At 40.1% G+C, this 22071-nt stretch overlaps 1 protein-coding gene across 7 annotated transcripts in view; it reads right to left on the bottom strand.

Annotated features, from left to right (window-relative positions):
- Positions 1-22071, bottom strand: part of csnk1g2b (casein kinase 1, gamma 2b) — a 34366-nt gene that overhangs the window by 2152 nt on the left and 10143 nt on the right. For 4 of the 7 annotated variants that reach the window (XM_037114472.1, XM_037114473.1, XM_037114474.1 and 1 more), the window contains exons 3-11: positions 14651-14720; positions 7122-7270; positions 6088-6322; positions 5517-5602; positions 3686-3770; positions 3439-3587; positions 3160-3243; positions 1762-1863; positions 366-472 (exon numbers count right to left, since the gene is read on the bottom strand). In XM_037114472.1, coding sequence (XP_036970367.1) covers positions 366-472; positions 1762-1863; positions 3160-3243; positions 3439-3587; positions 3686-3770; positions 5517-5602; positions 6088-6322; positions 7122-7270; positions 14651-14720 — 1067 coding nt within the window. The remainder of the gene's footprint in view (positions 1-365; positions 473-1761; positions 1864-3159; positions 3244-3438; positions 3588-3685; positions 3771-5516; positions 5603-6087; positions 6323-7121; positions 7271-14650; positions 14721-22071) is intronic. The other 3 variants (XM_037114476.1, XM_037114479.1, XM_037114478.1) reach the window with 3 other exon arrangements.

Raw genomic sequence — 22071 nt, 5'->3', positions numbered from 1 at the left:
AACAAAGCTTTTTCTATAAATTGTGGCCTTGCTATACACATTAACTTCATTTAAAGTCACTGAAAACAGAGCTTTGAAATACTCCAGAAAAAACAGAATTCTGTTGTTTGTAGCATCACTGTCAAATCTGAACTTTGAGTATGTTTCATGATATTGGAGTACTGAAGTGTGTTCACTGACAAAATGGGTTTTAACTTCATATTTAAAGAGACACAAATGGACATCGAGAATACAATGATGGAAACGATGGAGATTATTTCTGAAACGGTGCTCATTGTTAATATTTGGACTCAAGAGAATGCTATTAACCCCAACCCTACAGCTAGCAGCACAGTCTTCTACTCATCGGAACAGTTGTTTCGTACTTGGTTTCGTCAGCCACTTCAACCTCAGTGGGAGCAGTGATGGGAGCGTTGGAGTGTCCGGCTGTGGGATCGTCAGTGTTCAGCTCGCCATTCGTTGAGCTCATCACCTGCACAAGTACAAGAGGATACCAGACTGCTCACAAACACATACACATGGAGCCACTGACTGCAGGGTGGAGATGAACATACAAATATGTAACCTTGATTATTTACATTTTTCCACCCTTTCAGATCAAGAGAGGAGCTCAGCATGTAAATGGGATTGTCCCTTAAAAAATTAATAGGTTTGTATTTTTTCATGTCTTTCTTGAAAAAGAAGTCAGATGCCCATAAGGAATTAGATCCCTTCTTATCATACTATTAATTTAATCTTGATCGATGCAAATATACGTTTTCAAAGTTAAACTACAGCTAAACGAGGTTTCTGCATATTGAGTTGAACACGCACTATGTAGTTTTGAGGAAGACATTTCAAATCAGGAGAGAAAGATCTTCACTGACTGAATCTTATGCCTTAACAAAGTAAATAAAATCTTCGTTGTCATGACTGAATGAAGTGAATGAAGAAACTGACCTTAAGGACAACACAGTTTCATACCGTTTTACTTGCATACATATGGTGGACCCTGCCAGCTTTCTAGTTGATTCTGGGAACTTATATTCCTCTGATAACATTTTGTTTATTCAGTCATCGAAAAAATAAATATTTCTCAGTTTGTATTATTGCTTCATTAATGTTGTAAATATTAAACTTCTGACACTGAGTTTCTACTTCTAAACTACATAGTGCCCCTTTAAACACATCAGGTGAATAATTTCTTGTTTTATATATATATATTTATGACAGAGTTGAAAAATGTCAATCTAGCCCTTTAAAGCTGCAGTGCTATTAGCCAGCACTAGGTGGCATATGTGTGCCACATTTACCACAGAGGGCTGATTTCTAGGGGTTATACAGTTGGGCTTTTGACATGTTGAAAACAGCTAAAACATTCAATTGATGTTTTAATTTCCTGTATTTTTCCAAACTGGAGGAAGCTGCAGAAAAACAATTTACTGCACTGCTTTAGGACCATCTATCAGTGTAATATTATTTTATGAGGTTTGCATTACAGTTGCTGTTGAATGTCATCTTTGCATGGCCCCTCCTGTGGGCAGCCTACAGCAGATGAGGCAAATGAAGCAGAGAGAGCAAACAGAACAGGCAAAGCACTGGTACACAAGGATTCAAACGTATATTGCAAACACACAGAGAGTCGAGACGGAGCACCTGACAGGCAGGCAGGCAGTGCGGAGTCAGTGTGTGTTTGTGTGGGGGGAGGGCCAGACACATACAAAAATATGTAGCTTCATGCATTAGCCATCAGGGCAGCAGCAGTAGCAGCAGCAGTAGTACCTGAACAGAGCCCCCCAGCCGCTCAGCTGTGAGGTGCGACCCCAGAGTCTCCTTATTGGTCACTGGAGTGGGCTGAGACTCACTTCCTTTGGGCTCAGGTGACTTGATGCAAAGAGCAAAAAGGGTTGAGGCAGGTGGTAGTGAAGTGGTGAGAAGGAGGAGGCGGAGGGGAGGGAGGAGGTTGTGGGAATGTGGTGTATGGGGGGGTGAGGGTAGAGGGCGGACAAGGAGGAGGGGAGTGAATGAAAACAAAAAAAAAGAAACAAAACAAAAAAATTATAGAAGACATCTCCCAAGCAGAAGCAGGCTTGTTAAGAAAAACTATGTTAATAGGAGTAGAGGGAAGCAAAAATTTATGCGAAGCACAGATCAACACACTAACAAAGTCATGCAAGAGTAAAAGAAAAACAGCCTTGATCGCCTCAACCATCACCTCATACTCAATACAACCCAGACAGTCAGCTACGTCAATGTGTGTTTGGGTACCAGGTTTAATTCAACTTCCACCGAAATTGAGATTATAGGATGTTTTTTTCTTTCATATGAAGTATGAATAATTAAAAAATATAAAGCCTTTAACAACAGAGGCTGATAGTACATGCTGTCTTCTATTGTAGCTAATCGTTTAAACCAGGATGTTACAGGTTCTTACAGTAATGGTATCATTCGTGGCATTGTAGGTGGTGCTTTGCGAGCTTCAAAGGGTGGCATGTTGTTATCAAGCCTATCATGTTAAATATAGAGCAGTAAAAAGAGGCTAGAGTCCACTGCAGTAATTCAGTAATAAAATCTAATGCACTGCCTGCATGACTTTACAGGAAAACAATGACTCATCAAGTACAACAACATGATTTGTACCATGCCAATCAGCAGGACTTTATGTACGTTCTCCACTTAAACTCTTCAATTACTACCCCTCTGCTAAATCAAACAAACAAAACAAGGCTCGGATAGCATGCCAATAAAAAGGGATACAAAAAAAGTACACATTTTGTCACACACTAAGCATATAGCTTGTCATTACTGGTATGAATAATGCAGTTTGCATTTTCAAGTCATGCATGTAATGAACTGAGCTTAGAGTGGCAAGGTGTGAGGAATAAACTGCAAACGGTGCTTTGTGTCACAGCTGGTGCAGGAGAGCCTGCCTCATGGTCGTGCATGTCAGTTTTCTTTATGAGTAAGGCTTCAATTTTGTGAAAGTCTATTAGTCCAAAAAATACTAAGGAAATATGGTGTCGCTGACTGTAGCTGAGAACAGGAAGTGAAGGAGAAGTGGAGCTGAGTGGCAGCCATTTTCTCCAGGAAGTTGTTCACAGGTGGACACAACAAGAATAACCTGTCAGAGGATCTTGAGGGACTTGTATGTTTGTTGTGTTGAAATATTGATGAACTCACCTGGTTTTTGGTCTGCTGTTGTGCTTTGTCTCTGCTGCTGGGCTGCAGGGGCGTGTCACTGGGGATGGGACCTATCGGAGTGGGCTGCAAGAAAAACAAGGAAACAAACACGGTCAAAATGAAGATAAAATAAAAAAAATGAGGTGTACAGCTCTGTTAAATTTAGTTTGAAAAACACAACAGAGTATGATTTATAACAACTGCTTGATTGTCCAATCAAAGAATTTCAGATGGAAAGAAAGAGGGGGAGGATGAGTGGATTCTCTAAGAGGCACTCACAAGTGATTTGCCGACCCAGTCATATTCATAGTCAAAGACGTAGCCATTCCTGTCGAACAGATCAGTGAAGAGCTTCCTCAAGTAGTCGTAATCAGGCTTCTCAAAGAAGTCCAGCCTCCTCACGTAGCGCAGGTAGGTGGCCATCTCTTCTGTATCAAGAGAACATACCGTTAAATTACACATCAGGCTGAACGAGGAAGAAATCTAATAACACAGCAAACAAAGGAAACTGCTTAGTTCTACTGACCAGGGAAGCTTTCACAAAGCACTTCAATGGGTGTCGCTCGTTTGGTGTCCCCAATTTTCTGATACCTCTCCTTCAAAGTGTCCGCCTATGAGAGAGACAGGGAAAATACATGTAACGCTTGAACTTTTGAGCAAAGACGTCGCTGCGGGCAAATTGAAGATCTGTAATATTCAAATGTGTTATAAATTGGGCACTTGAGTTACAGACAGATGCAAATCCTATGGTTAGTCATTCTGAATGATTTAGTCATTACACAGCATAACATCTACAGCACTGAGAGCCTGTGTTTTGTTGGTCTGCCACGACACTTTAGATGTAGAAAACCCCCGTTCAGTACAATTCTAAACCACTCTGTCAAAAGGGAACCTGTAACATTATGTTTAAAGCCGACTCCATAATCCTTCATTGTGTTTTGATCCCTGTCATTTTGTGTGTTGGTGAGAACTTGTTTTGGCCTGAGCCACCCAACATCCCCCACATTTATACATCCCTCACATTCATCTACCACGAGCTTCCTCCCACATAGCAAATGTTCAGATGAGGTGTCTTGTCTTCTCATCTATTCTATGTACACCTTTGATATTGACGCCTGCAAAAAAAGCCCAGTAACTTTGTGTGGTGATAACCTGACCTCCAGGTACCTGTTGACACACTTAAATCTCTTTCCTTAAACTGTTCATATGCAAAGCAAATGTGTTCAGGTGATCGTTAATGTACCAGTACATAATATGTAAATGTAAGTGAGGGACAGAGTCAGAGTCACTGACTGAAAATATTTGACTGTCAGCAAATGGGGTGAATCCAGCTTTCATTATACTATGGCCACTGACACTTCTTGATTCTGATTGGCTGACATAGTCGAGACATAACTCTGCTAGAAAAACAATGTTAACACTGTGTAGCATATCATCCATGAGTGTTCTCTATTCTTGTACTACTACTTTCAGGATAGTTTTCGAGAGTTTAAAACTCATGTCTGTGAGTTCGGGTGATTGCTGGAACCAGCTGCACTATTTGCTGCCATCAGCTGTTCTAACAAAAGCAGCACGACTCTAAGGTAGGAACTGTATCATGGCAATGATGGCGCATGCTGATGCAGTGGCCTGTAGCTCCTTCAAATTTTGTTACATTTTTGTTTTTTTTTAACTGTTAACTTTTTTCTTCTTTGCCGCTGAAACACACATCGCCTCTGGCAGAAATACATTCATCAGCTTTGGAGAAGAGAGTGCAGGTTTTAGACTATGAGCACCAGGCTTTGAGGCGATCCCTGCCCACAGCATTTTTGGACCATCCAACCCCACCCCAGGGAGGAGAGGGAGAGTCTATCTTGGATTTAAGGCTGCTCTTGGCTAATTTCCAGTCGCAGGGAAATGAAATGGACAAAATGGGACTCAGCTGGCAAATCAATGGGAAATCTGAGACTGTTGTGCCCACATCTTGATAGATAGTCTCCACCATAAATCCTGGTCCTCTCAATGGGTGGACCGTGTTCTGAGCTGACAGACTGCAGGATAAGCAGAGGTGGAGACTATGTTTGTATCATTGATGCTTGGTGCTCAAACATGGTCTGGGTTGATGGACTTTGTTCACCTCATGACCGTATTATCTTCCCCATCTTACCTCTGCCATTTACATTCCCAAGAACACAGATGTACAGAATTACTTCCTGGGTGTATATGTGTTAATGTTTATCTACATACATATGTTTATCACCTAAATCACCATATACATGTTCTGTTTTTGAACAAGAGGATTGCATGAGTCTGTCGTACATCAGTCTGTGCCAAAAACTGGATGATAAAATTAGATGATGAAAAAAGTACTTATGTACCTTTAGGCCCTGCCAGGGGAGGCTACCTCGGAGGAAGTACATGAACATGTGACCCAGTGCCTCCAAATCATCCCTTCTGCTTTGTTCTGGAATAGACAGAATAAGATGAAAATTAGGTTACATGTGAGAAACAAATTAATTATACATCCAGCTGGCAAGGTTAACAGGCAACTGGGTGGCAGAAATACAGCACAGCACGACTGCTAAATTATCCAGAAGTTATAATTAACCATGTGCAGTATAAAAGGCCATGATTAGGCCATAGAGCAGGGGCGGGTGGATCAATCCTGTGCTATGAAGAGCCAACAGACTGCAGGTTTTGATTTCAGCCAAACACTCCACCCACTGATTAGCACAAGTAGAGGGGAAGAACTAATCAGTGAAATCACCTTCTGAGGTGATTGGTGAGACTTAAAATGACTGCTGAGTCTCCATGGCACATGGTTTGCTTAAGTTTATTCAGAATACAGCTAAGACATCTTCTTTAACTGAATGTAAATGCGAGTAGAGCCTGCCTGTGCAATTTTAAAGAGCTAATCAAACCAGAGCAGTGTTCCAGCGACTTTCTTACCCTTTCCCAGGTGTGTGTTAATGCTCATGTAGCGTGCCGTCCCAGTCAGACTCTTGTGCTCCCGGTAGGGGATGTGTTTTTTGGTCTCGGGGTCTATGTACTCTTTGGCCAGACCAAAGTCGATGATGTGGATGGTGTGCTGCCTCTTGCTTCCTGGCCGCCCAACCAGGAAGTTTTCTGGCTTCACATCTCTGTATATCAGACTCTTGGTGTGGACGTACTCCATCCGTGTAATCTACAAGTGCAGTAAATTTATCAAAATTAAAATCTGAAAGTATTTACAAAATATCCCAATGACAAGAAGAGTGAGGATCATACCATGTATTTAATGATGATTTACATGACAATTTCAAGCTAGCATTCAGAATATTTTGGTTTATAAGTTTTTTTATAAGTTGTTGCTGCAGGTAACTGGGCTGTTTCCACTGTCTTGGTTGACTTTATTGAGCATTTTTACTAGCATTAGCCAAAACTCAGCTACCGGCTGTGTAATACCTAACGCTTTCCTTACCAACATGTTGTTTAGTTTGCAAAAACAGTGAGAGTTTTTTACAATGACTACTGTTACTACTACCACTGGGTAAGGATATGAAAATTCCTGGTACCAGTATCTATTTAAATGTTAATGCTACACAACGCCACTAAGCTAAGTCTCAATTTTATGCACATTGTTTTATTTAACCTGCCAAATTCTGCGAAATGGACAACAAAGATATAATTCTTACTATTTGTCTTTTGAGGCATATTTTTTCTTCTCCAGATACACAGACATCCTGATGTAGCATTAGAGGATTGTCTTGCAATGTATCAAGTGGCATGGAATCTATATATAGTGATACAATCATTATCGTGGGAACCTATTAATAGTATTCATTTTTCATGATAAAACCCACAAAACTATCAGTTTCACCTTGCTTTGCATTAAAATACCCTCCGCTATAAAAATATCATCAAAGCTCCACTATATTTTCTGTAAAGCCTGACACAACCTAAATCTAAATATGTGCGTGCTGCTCTCCTCTTCCGGGTCTTACCAGCTGTATGGCTATCATGAGGACGGTCTTGAGGGAGAAGGTGCGGTCACAGAGGTCAAACAGATCCTCTAGACTGGGCCCGAGCAGTTCCAGCACCATGGCGTTGTATTTCCCACAAGGACCAAAGTAGTACACCTGAGGGATTCCCTCTGTGAACAGACCCACACACGCATAAATAAAGTTAGTGGCTTATCAATTAAATCATCACAATACAATCATATCTCACAGAATCACATTTTGCCTTCAGGGGTAATTTAATGTCTTAAATGTGTGAGGAGACTCTTCAATGACACTACAACAGCGCTAACAAACTACACTTCAGATTGTTTCCCTCAACAGGTTTGATGGAAATAGGTGTGGCTTCAGATTCTTTTCCCATGAAGTAAAATTAAAGGGAAAATGAAATGCCAGTGACAGTGAGCAGCATGGTGACGGTAACTGTAAATAGCCTTTGCTACTAGAAACCACCACACCCATGTCACAGTGACGTGTATGACTTCTGAAGAATGTAGATGGATCAACCAGGCAGTATTATCTCTATTCATTTACTGTTTTGATAGTAGGAGAACTGGAGCCTGGCAAAACACCACAGTATGAAGTGTTTTAGTCAGGCACATATTGAGATTAATGGTGATGATTTGATTTTGGAAGAAATCATGTCAATAACTGAAATCATCAGGGCAAAGTCCAATTCCTTATTAACTTTAAATCATATTTGGTACTTGTGACTCCACAGTGACCAAAAGCTGAAGTTTTCTAATGTCTGCTGGCTCCAGATTCAACAGCTTTGTCACAACAATATGAACTGCAGAGGCCTGTGGAGGAACCAGCATCAAATTTCCCAAACAGTCTAGAATAACATTCAGCAGCTCACTGGAAAACAAGATAAGTAATGATACGTAGACACAAAAAACAGACTAATTTATCTGATGTTTTTGTCAGTCCTTTCCCAACTTAAATTTTGGATGTATTTTACAGCTCCAACTCAGCACTTAACATCAGACCAACGGGGAAACAAAATATTCTGTGTAGTAATAAAAAAATGAAAAACTGACCCAGATACGCTCATGCATGTATGTACATGCAGTGTCCACACAGAAACACACACCTGTCTGCCCTTTAGCATCTAGGGTTTTCCAGCTAATGATGCCCATGACAGAGGCAGTGACAAGAGATCATTGGGAGGCTGAGTCATCAAAGCTTGGCCCAAATCTAGAGGGCATTCAAAGCACAGTCATCACAAGAGGAAAGCACACAGTGTATTATAATCTTCTGTTGGTGTGTGTGAGCGACGATTGGCGCTTAGAGCAGCTGTAAGCACCACTCTAGAGATGGCTGATGGAAAAAGCCCTGAGCACATTTTTGGGGTGAGACTGTGTCAGATGTGTATCGTTATGGTTGGCGCTAACTCGGCGGTAACAACAAAACAAAAAAACTCACTCAAATTTTCTCTGCAACAGCAAGCACTTCAAAAGAGAAGGATGAAACATGCTGCCAATCATCACATTGATCTGACAAAAACTTAAGCTAAAGGCAAAACAAATGTAATTCTAACTATCATTTAGAGTCAAATAAAAAAATACATCCAACTGTGTCCTGCATTATGGGATATGCTCTGGCTTTCACGACAAGCCAATGTCAGTGGTGCTCTGGTCCCCACTGTCTTGACAATTTGAGACAATCCAACCTATTGTTTCTCAGGCAGGCCCTCTCAGGCGACACAGTAATGGGGAAGGCTGCATCATGGCAGCTGAAGACAATGTTGCCCTACAATGAAATGTCCGAGTTAAGGGCCAAAGAGGAGAGGGCTGGAGAAGAGAGGACAGGGAATGCATATTAAAGATTGAGATCATGGAGTGGAGTGTACTGAGAGAGGAGGAGGAGGCGAAGTGACTTCCATTAGGCCCAGTGCTCTGGAGATGTTCTCACAAGGCTGAAATGTGATCAGCACTGGGGCTTGCACAGACTGAGCCTGGAGCTACCAATGCAACATAACTCATAAGCACAACAATCCCTTCATATGCTATAGAGCTGAACACTTGCAGTGACAAAATACATCAGCAATAGTTTGTTTGTATCAAGTTTACAATTCATTCTAACAAATTATTTGCAGATTTTAGTCTCTCGAGCTTCCTAAGAGGTCAGTCAAGCAATGATTTGAAAAACTAGGGCATCTGACTCAGCATAGCATTCTCTTCATTTATTGTGAGCAAAACTACCAACAAGTAGGTTACCTATCAGATGGCCTAGACTGTGTTTAAAGTTAGTCATGAGATTGTTGTAATTCTTTATCTGGCAGTGTTTGTTATGTTGCACAGGCGACCTAATTTGCTTTCTTACATTGTATCCTTGGCATTATGACTGTCCGCATTACATAAAGAAAGCAGAGCAATATTGGTGTGGGTGCAAGCGTGCACGTTTGAAAGACTTGTCCCAGTTTTCATCTCACTTGATGCAGACAGTGAACCTGAAGCATCTCCCCTCCCATGAGTAAAGACTTCTATCAAATATAATTGAGCAGTCAATATGAAATATGAATTGCTTCTTTTTCTAGGATTTGTTGCTATGGTGCACCTATTTCAATGGTGTCATTTTTAATGACATCTCAGTAGTTTTATCCCCATGTTGTTCAAATAATATTATAAATCTGACCTGTGATAATCCTACAACAGCAGTATTATTTCATGATTTGCAGGTTATACTATGATCAACACAGACTCAGTATAGCATGCCACAAAAGCCTTCAAAAAGCTTGATCGGCTCATGAATATTCACAGGCATTGTTACCCATCATGAAGAAGAAACCTCCTTATATATGGCATTACAATAAATTCATGTGAATGAGCTAAACTGGCCTGTGAAATACAGTTAAAGGACAGCTGCTTCATAAAACTGAAGTTATTCCCCTGATCACAGTCGTATGACAGTTTGCAGCATTGATATGCCTGGTCTATTGTCAAGTGCTGTGAGGCTGGCTCTCCAACAGCTGGGATCTGTTCAGGACAGGAGAGAATTAACAGTGCAGTGCAGATAAGCTCCTGCTGGGCGTTAAGCGCTGAGCAGTCCACGCCGTGACATATTTGAGGCTCTTGGGTTGCACAGGACTATCAGGGTCACATGGGCCCATTTAGCCAAGTTGACAACATAAGTAGATTTAATCTATCACCTTGACTCCTCCCATGCTAGACAGTCAAGAAAGCCGTCCAGTCATATCATCATGAAGGAGCTAGAGTCATCAGTTGGCGACGGGATCTTTCTGCTCAATTGTGTGGTAATATTATAGCTCCATTTTTAGATGACCGTGACACTGAGAGTGCCTCTGTCTGACTTTTCAATGGATTTTTGTTTCTGCTCTATTTTGACAAACTTAATATTCTGACTCCTGTTCAAAGTATCATGTGAGTAGTAAGAAGCTGAAACACACTGGGATGGAATTGGACATTCATCTTTAAATGTTTCCTTCATTCCCAGCTGCTCACTGCCTTCCAGTCACCACCTGTTGACTCTCAACATTATCTGAGGATGCGAAAAACAACAGTTAAAGCCAAAATAAAGGAAACACAATATGTCTACGTATGTTTCCGTTTTTGAAAATTAAAAATATCTTTACTTTGTGAAACTTGTGGTACTGCATGAAGATAATGATACATGATGGGCTTGCTAGCCTACATCATGGTTTTAGTCTAGGCCCTGCGCGTCAATGTATTTTTTTTAAATGTATTTTTGGTTATTTATACTGATCTGTCCCGTGTGCATGTGCCTACCCTTTTCAGTGATGAAATTCGCAATTAGTGAGCTGAGTCTTGTCAATCTTGTACATAATTAGACTTGAAATGCACACCTGAATGACGTGTGCAGCAGCTTCCATAACTGAAATCATGTATAAAGTAGCGTAATAATGTGCGAATGTTTCAGTTTGCATTTAGAAGCACTAAAATGGCATCACATTAGATTTTCTATTAAACTACCTGTAGACACCTCCCTTCTCTTGTGTGTGAGGAACATGTTTACATGTTGCACAACCCGAGGCGTCAGTCAATAAGGAGTGAGATTCAGGGCCATCGATGGCCTCAGTCGGAAAGGGATGGTCATAACCAAGGCACAGACAAGCCTGGACTGGAGGAATCCTCTGCTATAATCAGAGGAAATGACACAGGAGATGACAATTACAGTTAATGTTGAGTTCATGTTTGTGTGGCCATGCAATGTGCAATATTTGCTCACAAATCAGAATGACAGATTTAAACGAGAACAGCCATAAAGACAAATAGGCCACACCCTGTTAGCAACACGTGTTAGAGTGCTTCCCTGCAATCTGCAGGCAGCAACAGTCAATCAGGGAGACAGCAGATACTGTGGCTAGGGAAGCTATCCAAGTAGACACACCACAATGTCCCGACTGCTTGTAGAGGGCCATCTATAAATAGTCAAGGACTGCCCTAATGCCCCACCTCCTCATCAACTGTGGAGGGCTTTTGCGCTGGCACAACTAGCCGGGAAGCTGGCACGTGTCACTAAATTAGACCACACACTCTCAGACGAGGGAGGATCACTGCAACAAGAGGACCAGGCGACTTGCAATAATCTTAGAAAGACAAACCCACATATACATAGAAGAACAGCCATATAAATATGTAAAATATGACTTATCAATACATATTATACAGTGACGAACCCCACAGCCAACTCTCATCAGAAAGCCGCTAACTGAGCTGCAACACCAATACCTCAGTGGAAATTCTAAAAGGGCCATAAACGTGCTTCTAGTGACTGTGAAGACTCCACCACACTTCTCGTCTTTCTGGTGTAGAAAAAGAGTCTGACAGTAGCCTCTCATGGCTGGTTAGCTCTGGCTACAAGCTCTACACTGCTGTCCATGCTACACTGAGCAGTCAGTCAGTGGCTCTCCCCAGTGTCCCCTGACCCTCCATGTCACACGCTATGTAGCAAGGAGGCCATGACACCAAATGTTGTTGCTCCCATATTTTGCTGTTTTTCAAATATAGAGGCAGGTGGACCTCCATAGGTATTTGTTTAAAAAAAACAACAACATGTGCAGTAGGTAAAGGGAAGAGACATAATTTTCTGATTCCATTCGAATTGTGACATGAAATACACATTTTAAAAATTATAAAACACATTTTTGAACTTGGGAAAGTCAGTTTGTTGTAACACTAGTTAAACATAGGACTGAGAACATACATTATTAGAAAGACTACACACCCAACAGTCAACTAGGGGAAATTTTTTTGTCTAATGCTCACCAAAACTCATACCTTAAGTTTTGGAGAGCCAGAATAGCATATTAGCAAGTTCGCATAACTGACTAACTCTTCATTGACATAACCACAGTTGTCAATATTGCCAGACTTGTTGTGATTTTTAGATGTTTTCTTTTAATGCTTTTTATTTGCAGAGGGGTGGCCATGTTGATGCAGGTGACATTTTGAGCAAGATGATGTAGTTCACTGATGTTGTTTCACATAAAACTAAATGGTATTTTATGACACACTCTCACTTGCTTGACTTGCAGAATTACCTTAAATAGACTTTGAGGGACTAGCTACCCTTTAACAGACTACGCAAGCCCACTTTAGGTTAAAAACATCAGTAGGGACCTTGGCATGTGAGGCAATTATAAATTACTTATAAATGAGAAGACACAGAGAAGGGACAGAAAAGAGCCGATGGGACATCCAGGTGTGGGTAGTGGCAGCGCAAAAAGCAGCAGGAGTTAGAGACTGCACAAACCTCTGCATCTTTTGCTCTGGTCAGTTTGACTAAGTAGTGGTGGCATGTTTGCGTAATCCACGCAAACTGAGACAAACGTGACAGATGAGACTCTCAAAAAACAGCCAGCCAGCCAGCCAGGCAGTGCTGCGAAAACAAATCACGTCCCGGTCCCTCCCAACCATCTGACTCTGCTTTCTCTCTCGCACTCTGGAACTAGCTGACCAGCCAGACCAGATCAAAGAGCTGCTGCCCTGGAGCCACAGCTATGCATCATAGCACATTAACGTGTTCAGGGCTGTGCTGAAGGAGAGGAAAGACTCTGGGTACTGTAGAGGTGGAATTAGAAAAGAGGAAGCAGGCTTTCATAGCATCCATTGACCCCCACAGATATGGGAAGATAAACAAAACACACTATGAAATTTAGCCTCATGTAGAGTGGAAGCTGTTGGACTTGTGTTCATATGTCTGTTTCTCTGTTGTTACATGTCCACACCAATGCAGATACAGTTGGAAATGCATCCTTCCTGCTACATTTTTCCCTTCCTTTACCACTATGCTCATAATTTTAACATGCAAAAAACTGAACAACCAAGAGGGGATTGAACCATAGCTGCATAAATAAATAGCATATTTGGCATATATAGGTTAAAGGAGGTATCCATTAAGTTTTATTTTTTCCTTAACAAGCCAGAGACTAATAGGATTCAAGCAGTATAATCCTGTATACAAATTGTCCCATACAAGCAGCATGGCATAAAAAAAAAATCCACTCAGCTAGCTCCATATCAGACTGTCAACATTTTTAGGGATTATATCTTTGTCCTCCTCTGTCTCTCCCATTTGTCCACTTATTCTCTGCAAACACATCCATTTCCATCCTGCCATTCTTCTTGCTTACAAATACTGTACTTACACAAGTGAACCTGACATACTCATGAGACCAGATGAGACCACTGAAACCTGCCCTGTGTTCTTTAAACTCTGCATTAGATTTAACATAAAACAATCTAACTAGATTATTAAAAGTGGATCGTAACCATTGAGGTATAAAGGGGAATTCCAGTGTTTTTAAAATCTGGCCCTATATTTACATGGTTTGGTGTATAAATTAGTGCTTGTTTATCCATAACATTACCTAAACAATTTCTACTGACAGACTGACCTTCTCCTTAAAATAGTAAGATCCTTATAGTAACCAGAAACACAAGTCTCATTCAAGAAGAAGTCTCACTCTAAAATCTGGCGTGGTGAGTCGATACCATTGTTGCCTCCCTCATCAAGATTAATAGTCAGCCGTGACTTTGGAAATGCTTGCTGGCAGTCCCTCAAGGTAAACTCAAAACTCCCCTCTTCGACCCTGACTCAGCTTTCCTGCAACCACTCACCTCTTGCAAGATTTCAGAGTGAGACTTGTGTTACTGGTTACTAAAAGGATCTTATCATCATTATATCAGGCCTGTGAGTGGCAAAAACAGCACTTTTAGTGGATATAACTTTGATGGTCAGAGTGGCCCGAAAAGATTACATAGCAGCCTTTGAAGCTAAAGCAATCTACTGAGCAGAGAACAAGACATTTTGTAATTATGAATCATTTACACTCATAAGTATATATGGAGCCCAGATTTATAAAAAAAAATATCTGAATATCCCTTTAAATGGGCAATATTATTATAGCAAAAACAGTGTTCTCTTTCTCTTCAGCCTAATCTAGTGTGAAAAGGTCTGTTTCATTTTCAGCTCAACACAGTGTTGCCTTCAATCAGAGACTAATAACCAACAGACTGCATCTCTCTTACCTGAATTTCCCAACTGTTTGTAAAATCTATACTCCAAATGGAGCTGAGGCGCCCTGGACTTTATAGGTTCCTGAAAGAGAAGAGAGAAAAAAAAAATTACTGTAATACTGTAATGCTTATTGTAGTTTAATCAATAATGGCATGTTGGCTGTTTGGTTTCATCACATCAAAGCTTGCATGGCTTTCACACAATGAAGAGAAATTAAAAGGTACTACAACACCACAAAAGCACAAATGATTGTGAGAGCTTAACCAAAAGGGAAACAAGTAGGAAGTGATGGACACACTTGCACACACATCAACATGTAATTAACCTAAATGTCTACAGTGCAGGGTTGTCCTCATTTTAATGCCTCACAGAATTTAAATTAAGTCTTGGGTTAGACTTGTGGGGTGTGAGAGGATAAAGAGCAGTTCCAGCAGGTGAACAGGAGGCTTTTGTGATGACATGGCTGATAATCGACCTACTAGGACATATTGTTCATTATATCGCCAGCTCCAGCTTTACAACCTAAAACGTAATCTGATTAACCCCACTCTCATGATGACAAGGGCATTATAGACAAACGTGACGAGGATAGAACAAACACACACCCAATTTAATTCCCTTCCTTAATCTTCAACTGCTGTACCAAAGCCTGTGTTAAAGCCCCTAACCATCGTGGTGGTATGCAGCCCCCCTTTCACACACTGCCAGCAAATACTGGCTTTACATTTGTGCCCAGATGTACATTATCCTGTTTGTCGAAGTGACTGAAAAAAAAAGCCCTGATGCGCCTGAGATTATGACATAACCAAGCATAATATTTACCTCTATCGTTAGTTGGTATATGTAAGTGTTGGTGACATCTGCATTTAAGAGAAACAGGGGGAAGATAAGCCATCAAGCTTTCTCTGCGTGTATCAAACTTGCTGTTCTACATACAAATGCATAAAATATGCCTAGAAGTTTATTCAGCTGTGCAACTTCTCAATAGGAGCTTGACGTAAGATTTAATCTAAATGTTCCCATGTGCATCCAGTTCCAAAGCACTTCTATTTTAAATTATATAAACTAGAAGCTGAAAGCTGTTAAGCTCCCACATTCACTCCATTAGGCCTTTATCAAATCAGGAGCATTTTCTCTTCTGGTGCCCTGCGAGCACGTAGGAGTGCACACACAAAGCATGAGCTGTTTTCGGCACAATAAGGGTCTTTTCATCCTTTAAGATGACCGTTCTCAGCCTTTTGGGATGTGTTCTGTGGTTTCACTTAAATTAATCAATAGATGTTTTAACAGTGATTGTGAAAATAATAATAATAATAATAATAATAATAATAATAATAATAATAATAATAATAATAATAATAATAATAATAATAATAATCTGACCAACCTTTCTTTACAGTGTGCCTAACATCTCCCACACAGATTGCTTACTTAATCAATAATCCTAATTGTGAGGGGAAAAACAAGGTTCCTCAGACATTACACAATTCTACCTCTGTTTGCCTTATACAGTACAATATCTGATAAGCAAATCTCTACAAACAATAAATAAATTGTATAGCCTGCTGTTATGCATGTTCTGACTGTATAATCTCCTCTAATGTTTTGTGAGGGGTGAGGCAGAGAGATGTCAATTCCAACATATCCCTGATTAAATTGTTACAGCACCTGACTGGCTCATGGTAATAGCCAGTTTTGTATGTCAGCATGTCGCAGAGAGGGAGCTGCATTTGCAGGAGAGGAATAGGCGAGGGTTAGCAATTAATTAATTTTTTTTTATCATGTTTGTAAAAAAAAATAATAATAATAAAAACCCTTTGAAAAACATGGTTAGGTACACGTTTTCAAGGTTGCATAAAGTGTCATAAAGAAATCATAATAAAACATTTGTTCAACCAAAAAACTCTTTCATCCTATTAGCAGCTCATTGTAGATGATAATAATAATCATCATCATCATCATGTAACTGCATCATCTTTATCATCTACAATGAGATACAGTAAAACCGTGATATTCTCTGATGATTACTGTACCATAAATTCCATTCTGTTGCCACCCTTATGGACTGAATTATAACCAATATGCATTACCCGTTTCAGCATGTCTGCCCAAAAGTCACTAAAAACATTGACAAAAGTGAAACAATTAATTATGAAAAAAGAGATGATCACAAAACATGTGTTATGAACTTTTGGCAAACACTACAGGAACTATGTAGTTTAATGTTTGGTTTGGGTTTTCAAGCAGAAAGAAGAAACAGAAGCCATGTGCAGATGACAAGGTTAGATAAAGAGTTGCACAAGCTTATACTCAAGACTGGAATACTGTATGTATCAGAGATGATTGTTATGACATCAGATGTGTTTTTCTACAATCAAATAGAGAACAAATGGATTTGCCTGTTCCTATCCGGTCAATACAAAGCGCAACTTAAATACATCCCTACAAAACAAAACAAAAACAAAAAAAAAATGGATTTCAGCACCCTGCTCCAGCATAATGCTAAAAAAGAAGGGTGCCAGAGAAATAAGAAGCCACTGTGCATTGCCAGGAGCTAGAAATTGAGAGTGGAAGTCAGGAGGCTATACAGAGGAGTGGAAGCCTGTAGGAGGAAGACACGTGACCAGTTGGGGAGGTGGAGCGGAGAACTGCTGTAGCGTCATCCACCTCCTACATGAACTCGGACAATGAGCATGTCTCGCACAAGTAAGGCCATCAGGGAGGAGAGGAAAAGAAAATATAAAATATATAAATAATGAGAAGAAACAGATGGCAGCGAACCACAGGACCCTCTAAAACAGCTTACAATAGGAAACAGAGGCTTATGGCAGCTTTACGTACTTAAGAGTCATCTCTATTCCCAGCAGATGGGATAAGCTACGGCTGTGTAAATGACCAGGGCCATGCTGCAAATATCTGATGTAACATCTCTGCATATGACGGGGATTTTTCACAGCTCCTGCCCATATCAAAGACTTTTTGATCTCCTCCCTGTGCCGACATGCTCCCCTGACATGGCAGGGCTGTACTCAGAGGCAATTTTGCAAAAGGGAATGTAATGGGAGTTTATGTCTCTGAAGCATAAACGCAAAAACAGAAGTCAGTGATCCTTTCACCTTGGTCCCCTTTGGAATATTACCCCCCAAAAAAAAAAAAGTATAAATTGAATGACGCAACATCTGCCAGGCAAAATAAAAGCAAAATCTGTTTTCTGATAACTAAAAAAAAAAAAAAAAAAAAAAAAAAATCACCTTTAACTTTTGGTTGCCCTGTTCGGTGTCATGCAGAGAGCAGCTCTTTGCCAACTGTCCTGGTTTGTGTCCAGGGCAGCTGACCCACAGGCCAGAAGGGCTCTTCCCTGTCTGACCTGCTGCCACAGTGACCTCTCCACCTCGGCTGTTCCACACTACACTCAAGTGTTTCACTGTGTTTCTGTCTATCATTGTATCTGAAACTAAATTGTCCTAAGTTATGTTTTAAATCTAGAAAACTGTGAATTACAGCTCCTTTAAAATCAAAATAATATTCTCCATTAAAAAAGCTGATGTACCCTGGTGGACTGGAAGCATTTCTTTAGCTGCCTCAGTTCGTATGAAGCTTTGTCAGTTATTGCCATGAAACACAAACAATAAAGTAATATATATTCCCTTGTGACTGTCACCATCATTGCGAGATATACAATATGTATATATTCTATTTTAATAAGCGAATGCTTACTTTGAACTCTCATGTGCACTCATGTATGATTTATGTCTGACATTTGAGTGATAGAAGATACATTTTACTATCTGTGTTAAAAAAAATAAAATTGATTCTAAGATGCATAGCAATTCTCTCTTGACAGATTATATCTCAATGCAGAGAAGTCAATAATTGGGCATTCAAAACCCCAATTTTGTACGTTATGATTGCCTGCAACAATTTTCTAAATCTGGGCTGTACATTCCTTAGAGCTGGACCAACTGGATGATGAAACCTAACCATCCTAAATATGCATTATGTCAATTGTAATTATGGGCCATTATAAAAAACATTTGTAGCAAGCAGTCACAGTGACATGACATGTACACAAAAATGTTGACACATGAAGATGCACTGATAGTCAAGAAATGTCATCGTAGTCTTTTAAATGAAGTAAACTGAATCAAACCATGAGATGCCCTAAGATTCCTAACCCTAGTGCCTGTGTATTCGTTTCAGTTATGCTTTTGCTTTGCATTTTTCAATGGGTTTTTTTGTTTGCCATGAAGTTGTCACAGTTTGTACACATCTAGCCAGTTAAAGTTACTTTTAAAAATACTCCTTTAAGTTTAAAAAATTAGTTTCTAGCATTTTTATCCCATACTCACATGTTTAGGCCTGAATACTGACCACCTAACGTGCAACTATGCAGGACAGAGAAGTCCATTTGTGGGATCGGACTGGTAATGCACCCAATGTTGCTGATGAGTGTTGGGCTTTCATGTCATCTTCGTTGCGATAAACTTGTTGTTAGTTGTGTTAGTTGCCAGTTCTGTTCTACTAGAAAGAAGGGTTATGTTGACATAGGCCTATACGAGCTGCTGGCCACAGCTAAAAAGCTTACAGATGTGTTGATATTAGCACTCCCAGCAAGTACTGCAGAGTAGGATCAAATCCTGTAGTTACAACAGCCTGGGGATGGCTGTGAGACTGCGAAATGAAATGTTACATGCCGTTTCAAGGATCCCTCTTAGAGGAAAACACTTGAAGCTTGTACAAATACATGATTATGTCATCACGGATTAGGTGGTGGTTTCTGTATTTTAACCTGTGGCTGCCTCTGTAGACTTGTGTGGATGAAGCAAGCCATCAGCACCACACAAAGTCCTCTGCCTGGGATTAACCAACTCTGCATATGATGTCATCTAGGCTAAATCTGATCTCTGCTCCAACACAGCTGAGAAAGATCAGTAACAACCTCAGTGACTGGATGGAGTAATGACCACCAAATGAAGAGGGAAAACTATGAATGACAGATATGATCACAATATTAAAGGGTAAATGGTAAAACAGAGTGAGAGCCTTAAACACCTTAACTCATTGGTATCGCTGACAAATGAGATTAAAAATAAAAAAAAGTCCTTCTTAGTCTATTCAAACACAACAACTACAATTTCTTGTCTAGTATTCATAAATGATTACTGTTATTCTGTTAATCACTCTGATTATAATGATGTGACTTGCAAGTTAATAGAGACATTTCTTTTGCTGCAGGGTTCAAACCAGAAAAATCCAGATCATGTTGAAAAATGCCCCATCTGGTAATTTTCAAGAAAGAGAGACAATATTCCTTCAGGGCCGGGATCCATCCTCCATCCAATATTCATGGCACAAATAAACTCTTAGCTGCAGCCCTACATAAAGATGTCTAATAAATTGTTTTAAAATAATAAATAATACATTTGTGTCACTTTGCCAATAGTCTATATCAACTAATAATTATTCTATGTTGCGGTGAAATGAAACAAAAGATGACCCTTTGGTCCCATGAACAAAACAGCATGGTACAGTAAAGCAGCATGGATCAGTGTAGCAGACAGCCAGGATGATGCAATGTAACATAAATAAACATCTGTATTGTTTATCATATGGACAGCCAGAGTGACATTCAACGGGTGTGTACATATGAATGCCTATGAGTGCCATGTCCAGGGGAACCGACCCAACATCATGCATGAAGCCCAGAATAGACCCTAACCTTTGCCTGACACCCAGTAAACCATTTCACAATATGCAACTGGCAATGTGACTCGCTTCATCTGAGGCAGAGCAACTGACAGCATTTCTACTCAGCAGCCTTCATGACGCTAATGGCTCACTGTGGGCTTAAAACAAATGGAGAAGACTGAACTGTGTGGGGTACATGTGTTTTCACTATTCCACCAGGCTTTATGATCACAGGTGTCTATGGTTGGGAGGTGATGTTAAGGAGTGAGTGGTGTCACAGAGCAACAGCTGGCTGCTGGCCAGCACTTCTCCTGTTTCAACTCAGATTTAACACACCCAGATGGAGCCATCAGCTGCCTCCTGAAACCCAGTGTGATAATCCGACACTGCTTGAAATCAGCCAGAATTAGACATCAATTGTGTGTTCTGGAGGTATTATTCGTACTTGTAGATATTATAGAAGAGGCCATGGAACAGTTGTGGTACAGATAAATAATGGACTAATAGCATAGGAACAAATAATGGTGTGTCATGTAATCTCACTGTCAACACTAAAGATGGCTTCCACAGAAGTTAATTATAACATCTGGTATCATTATCAGGCATTAGGAGGATCCAAGATAGGTGCCATATACTAAATGAATGCAAGTAAAAACTGCATTTCTTCTCTTTGTATTTTGACGTTAATTGACATTTACACTTTAATTATGGATTGGCTAGAAAAGCATTGGTCAATGCAACATATCAGCTTTCAAGGCTTCTTTTCCCCCATTTGTGTTTTCATAACAGCATCACAAAAAAAAATCTATAGAAATAGGCAGGTTTCAGCTACAACATTAAAATTGGGTAGGCTTTTCAAAAGATGCTGACCTCAGCTGCCACAGTCAGAGGGAGGCAAACACAGCACACAGTGCTGCCAGTGATCAAAATGGTCATGGGAAGTTCCACTCACATGAACCCAAGAGGCAAGTCTCCTTTGTCACTGAATAGAGGAGCAGGGTATGGCATAACAATATACAATGTATTGTATTGTATTGTGTATTCCTTTGTTTGTTTAACATAAATTTTGGGTCCTGTCATAATTAGGAGTAATAACACAGTACAGTCACTAAATAGTAGGATATAGTGTTATTTTAGTTGTTCTGGATCTCTTCTACCACGTACCGTCAGTACAGGAAACATTATTTGTTGGGTTTTAAGTTTAACAGTGGTGAATGGCTTGCAGGTCCTTTTTAGTACACATGGTCACCCAACTGATCTGATAATGCAGCAGAAATACCTGGTGGTTTGGCGCCAGTAAAACCAAAGAGAAAAACAATGGAAAATATATTTTTAAGACATAAACCATAGATGGAAGCACAACGAGGGCAAGGAACAGTTGATTCATGAAATGAGTTGTTATTCAAACAATACAGTCTCCCTTTCCTACCAAAACATAAAAGAGATAGCCAGTGACTAGAGGGGGTTCACCAGGGAGCTGAAAGTTTCTGATAAGAAAACACATATCTCTACTTGTTATTGGATATTGCCTGTCCTTTCTGGTAGAGAAACATCTAAATACCACAATTTCACATTTTCTGTTTGAAATGTACAAACACAATTGGCAATCTTAGGAAAATCACCCATCTTCTACATAAATGGTTAAGTCTCCAATCTGATCTCCAGTGCACAACCTAAAGGTACTTGATTTGTTTAATATGCATCCTTCATGTAAAACGGATTCAGCGAGGGTCAGAAGCTCACA

Source organism: Acanthopagrus latus, chromosome 11 (genome assembly GCF_904848185.1).
Source record: "Acanthopagrus latus isolate v.2019 chromosome 11, fAcaLat1.1, whole genome shotgun sequence".
Classification (NCBI taxonomy): Eukaryota; Metazoa; Chordata; class Actinopteri; order Spariformes; family Sparidae; genus Acanthopagrus; species Acanthopagrus latus.
Note: the sequence above shows the minus strand (reverse complement) of the source record. Positions and strands in the feature narration are given on the sequence as shown.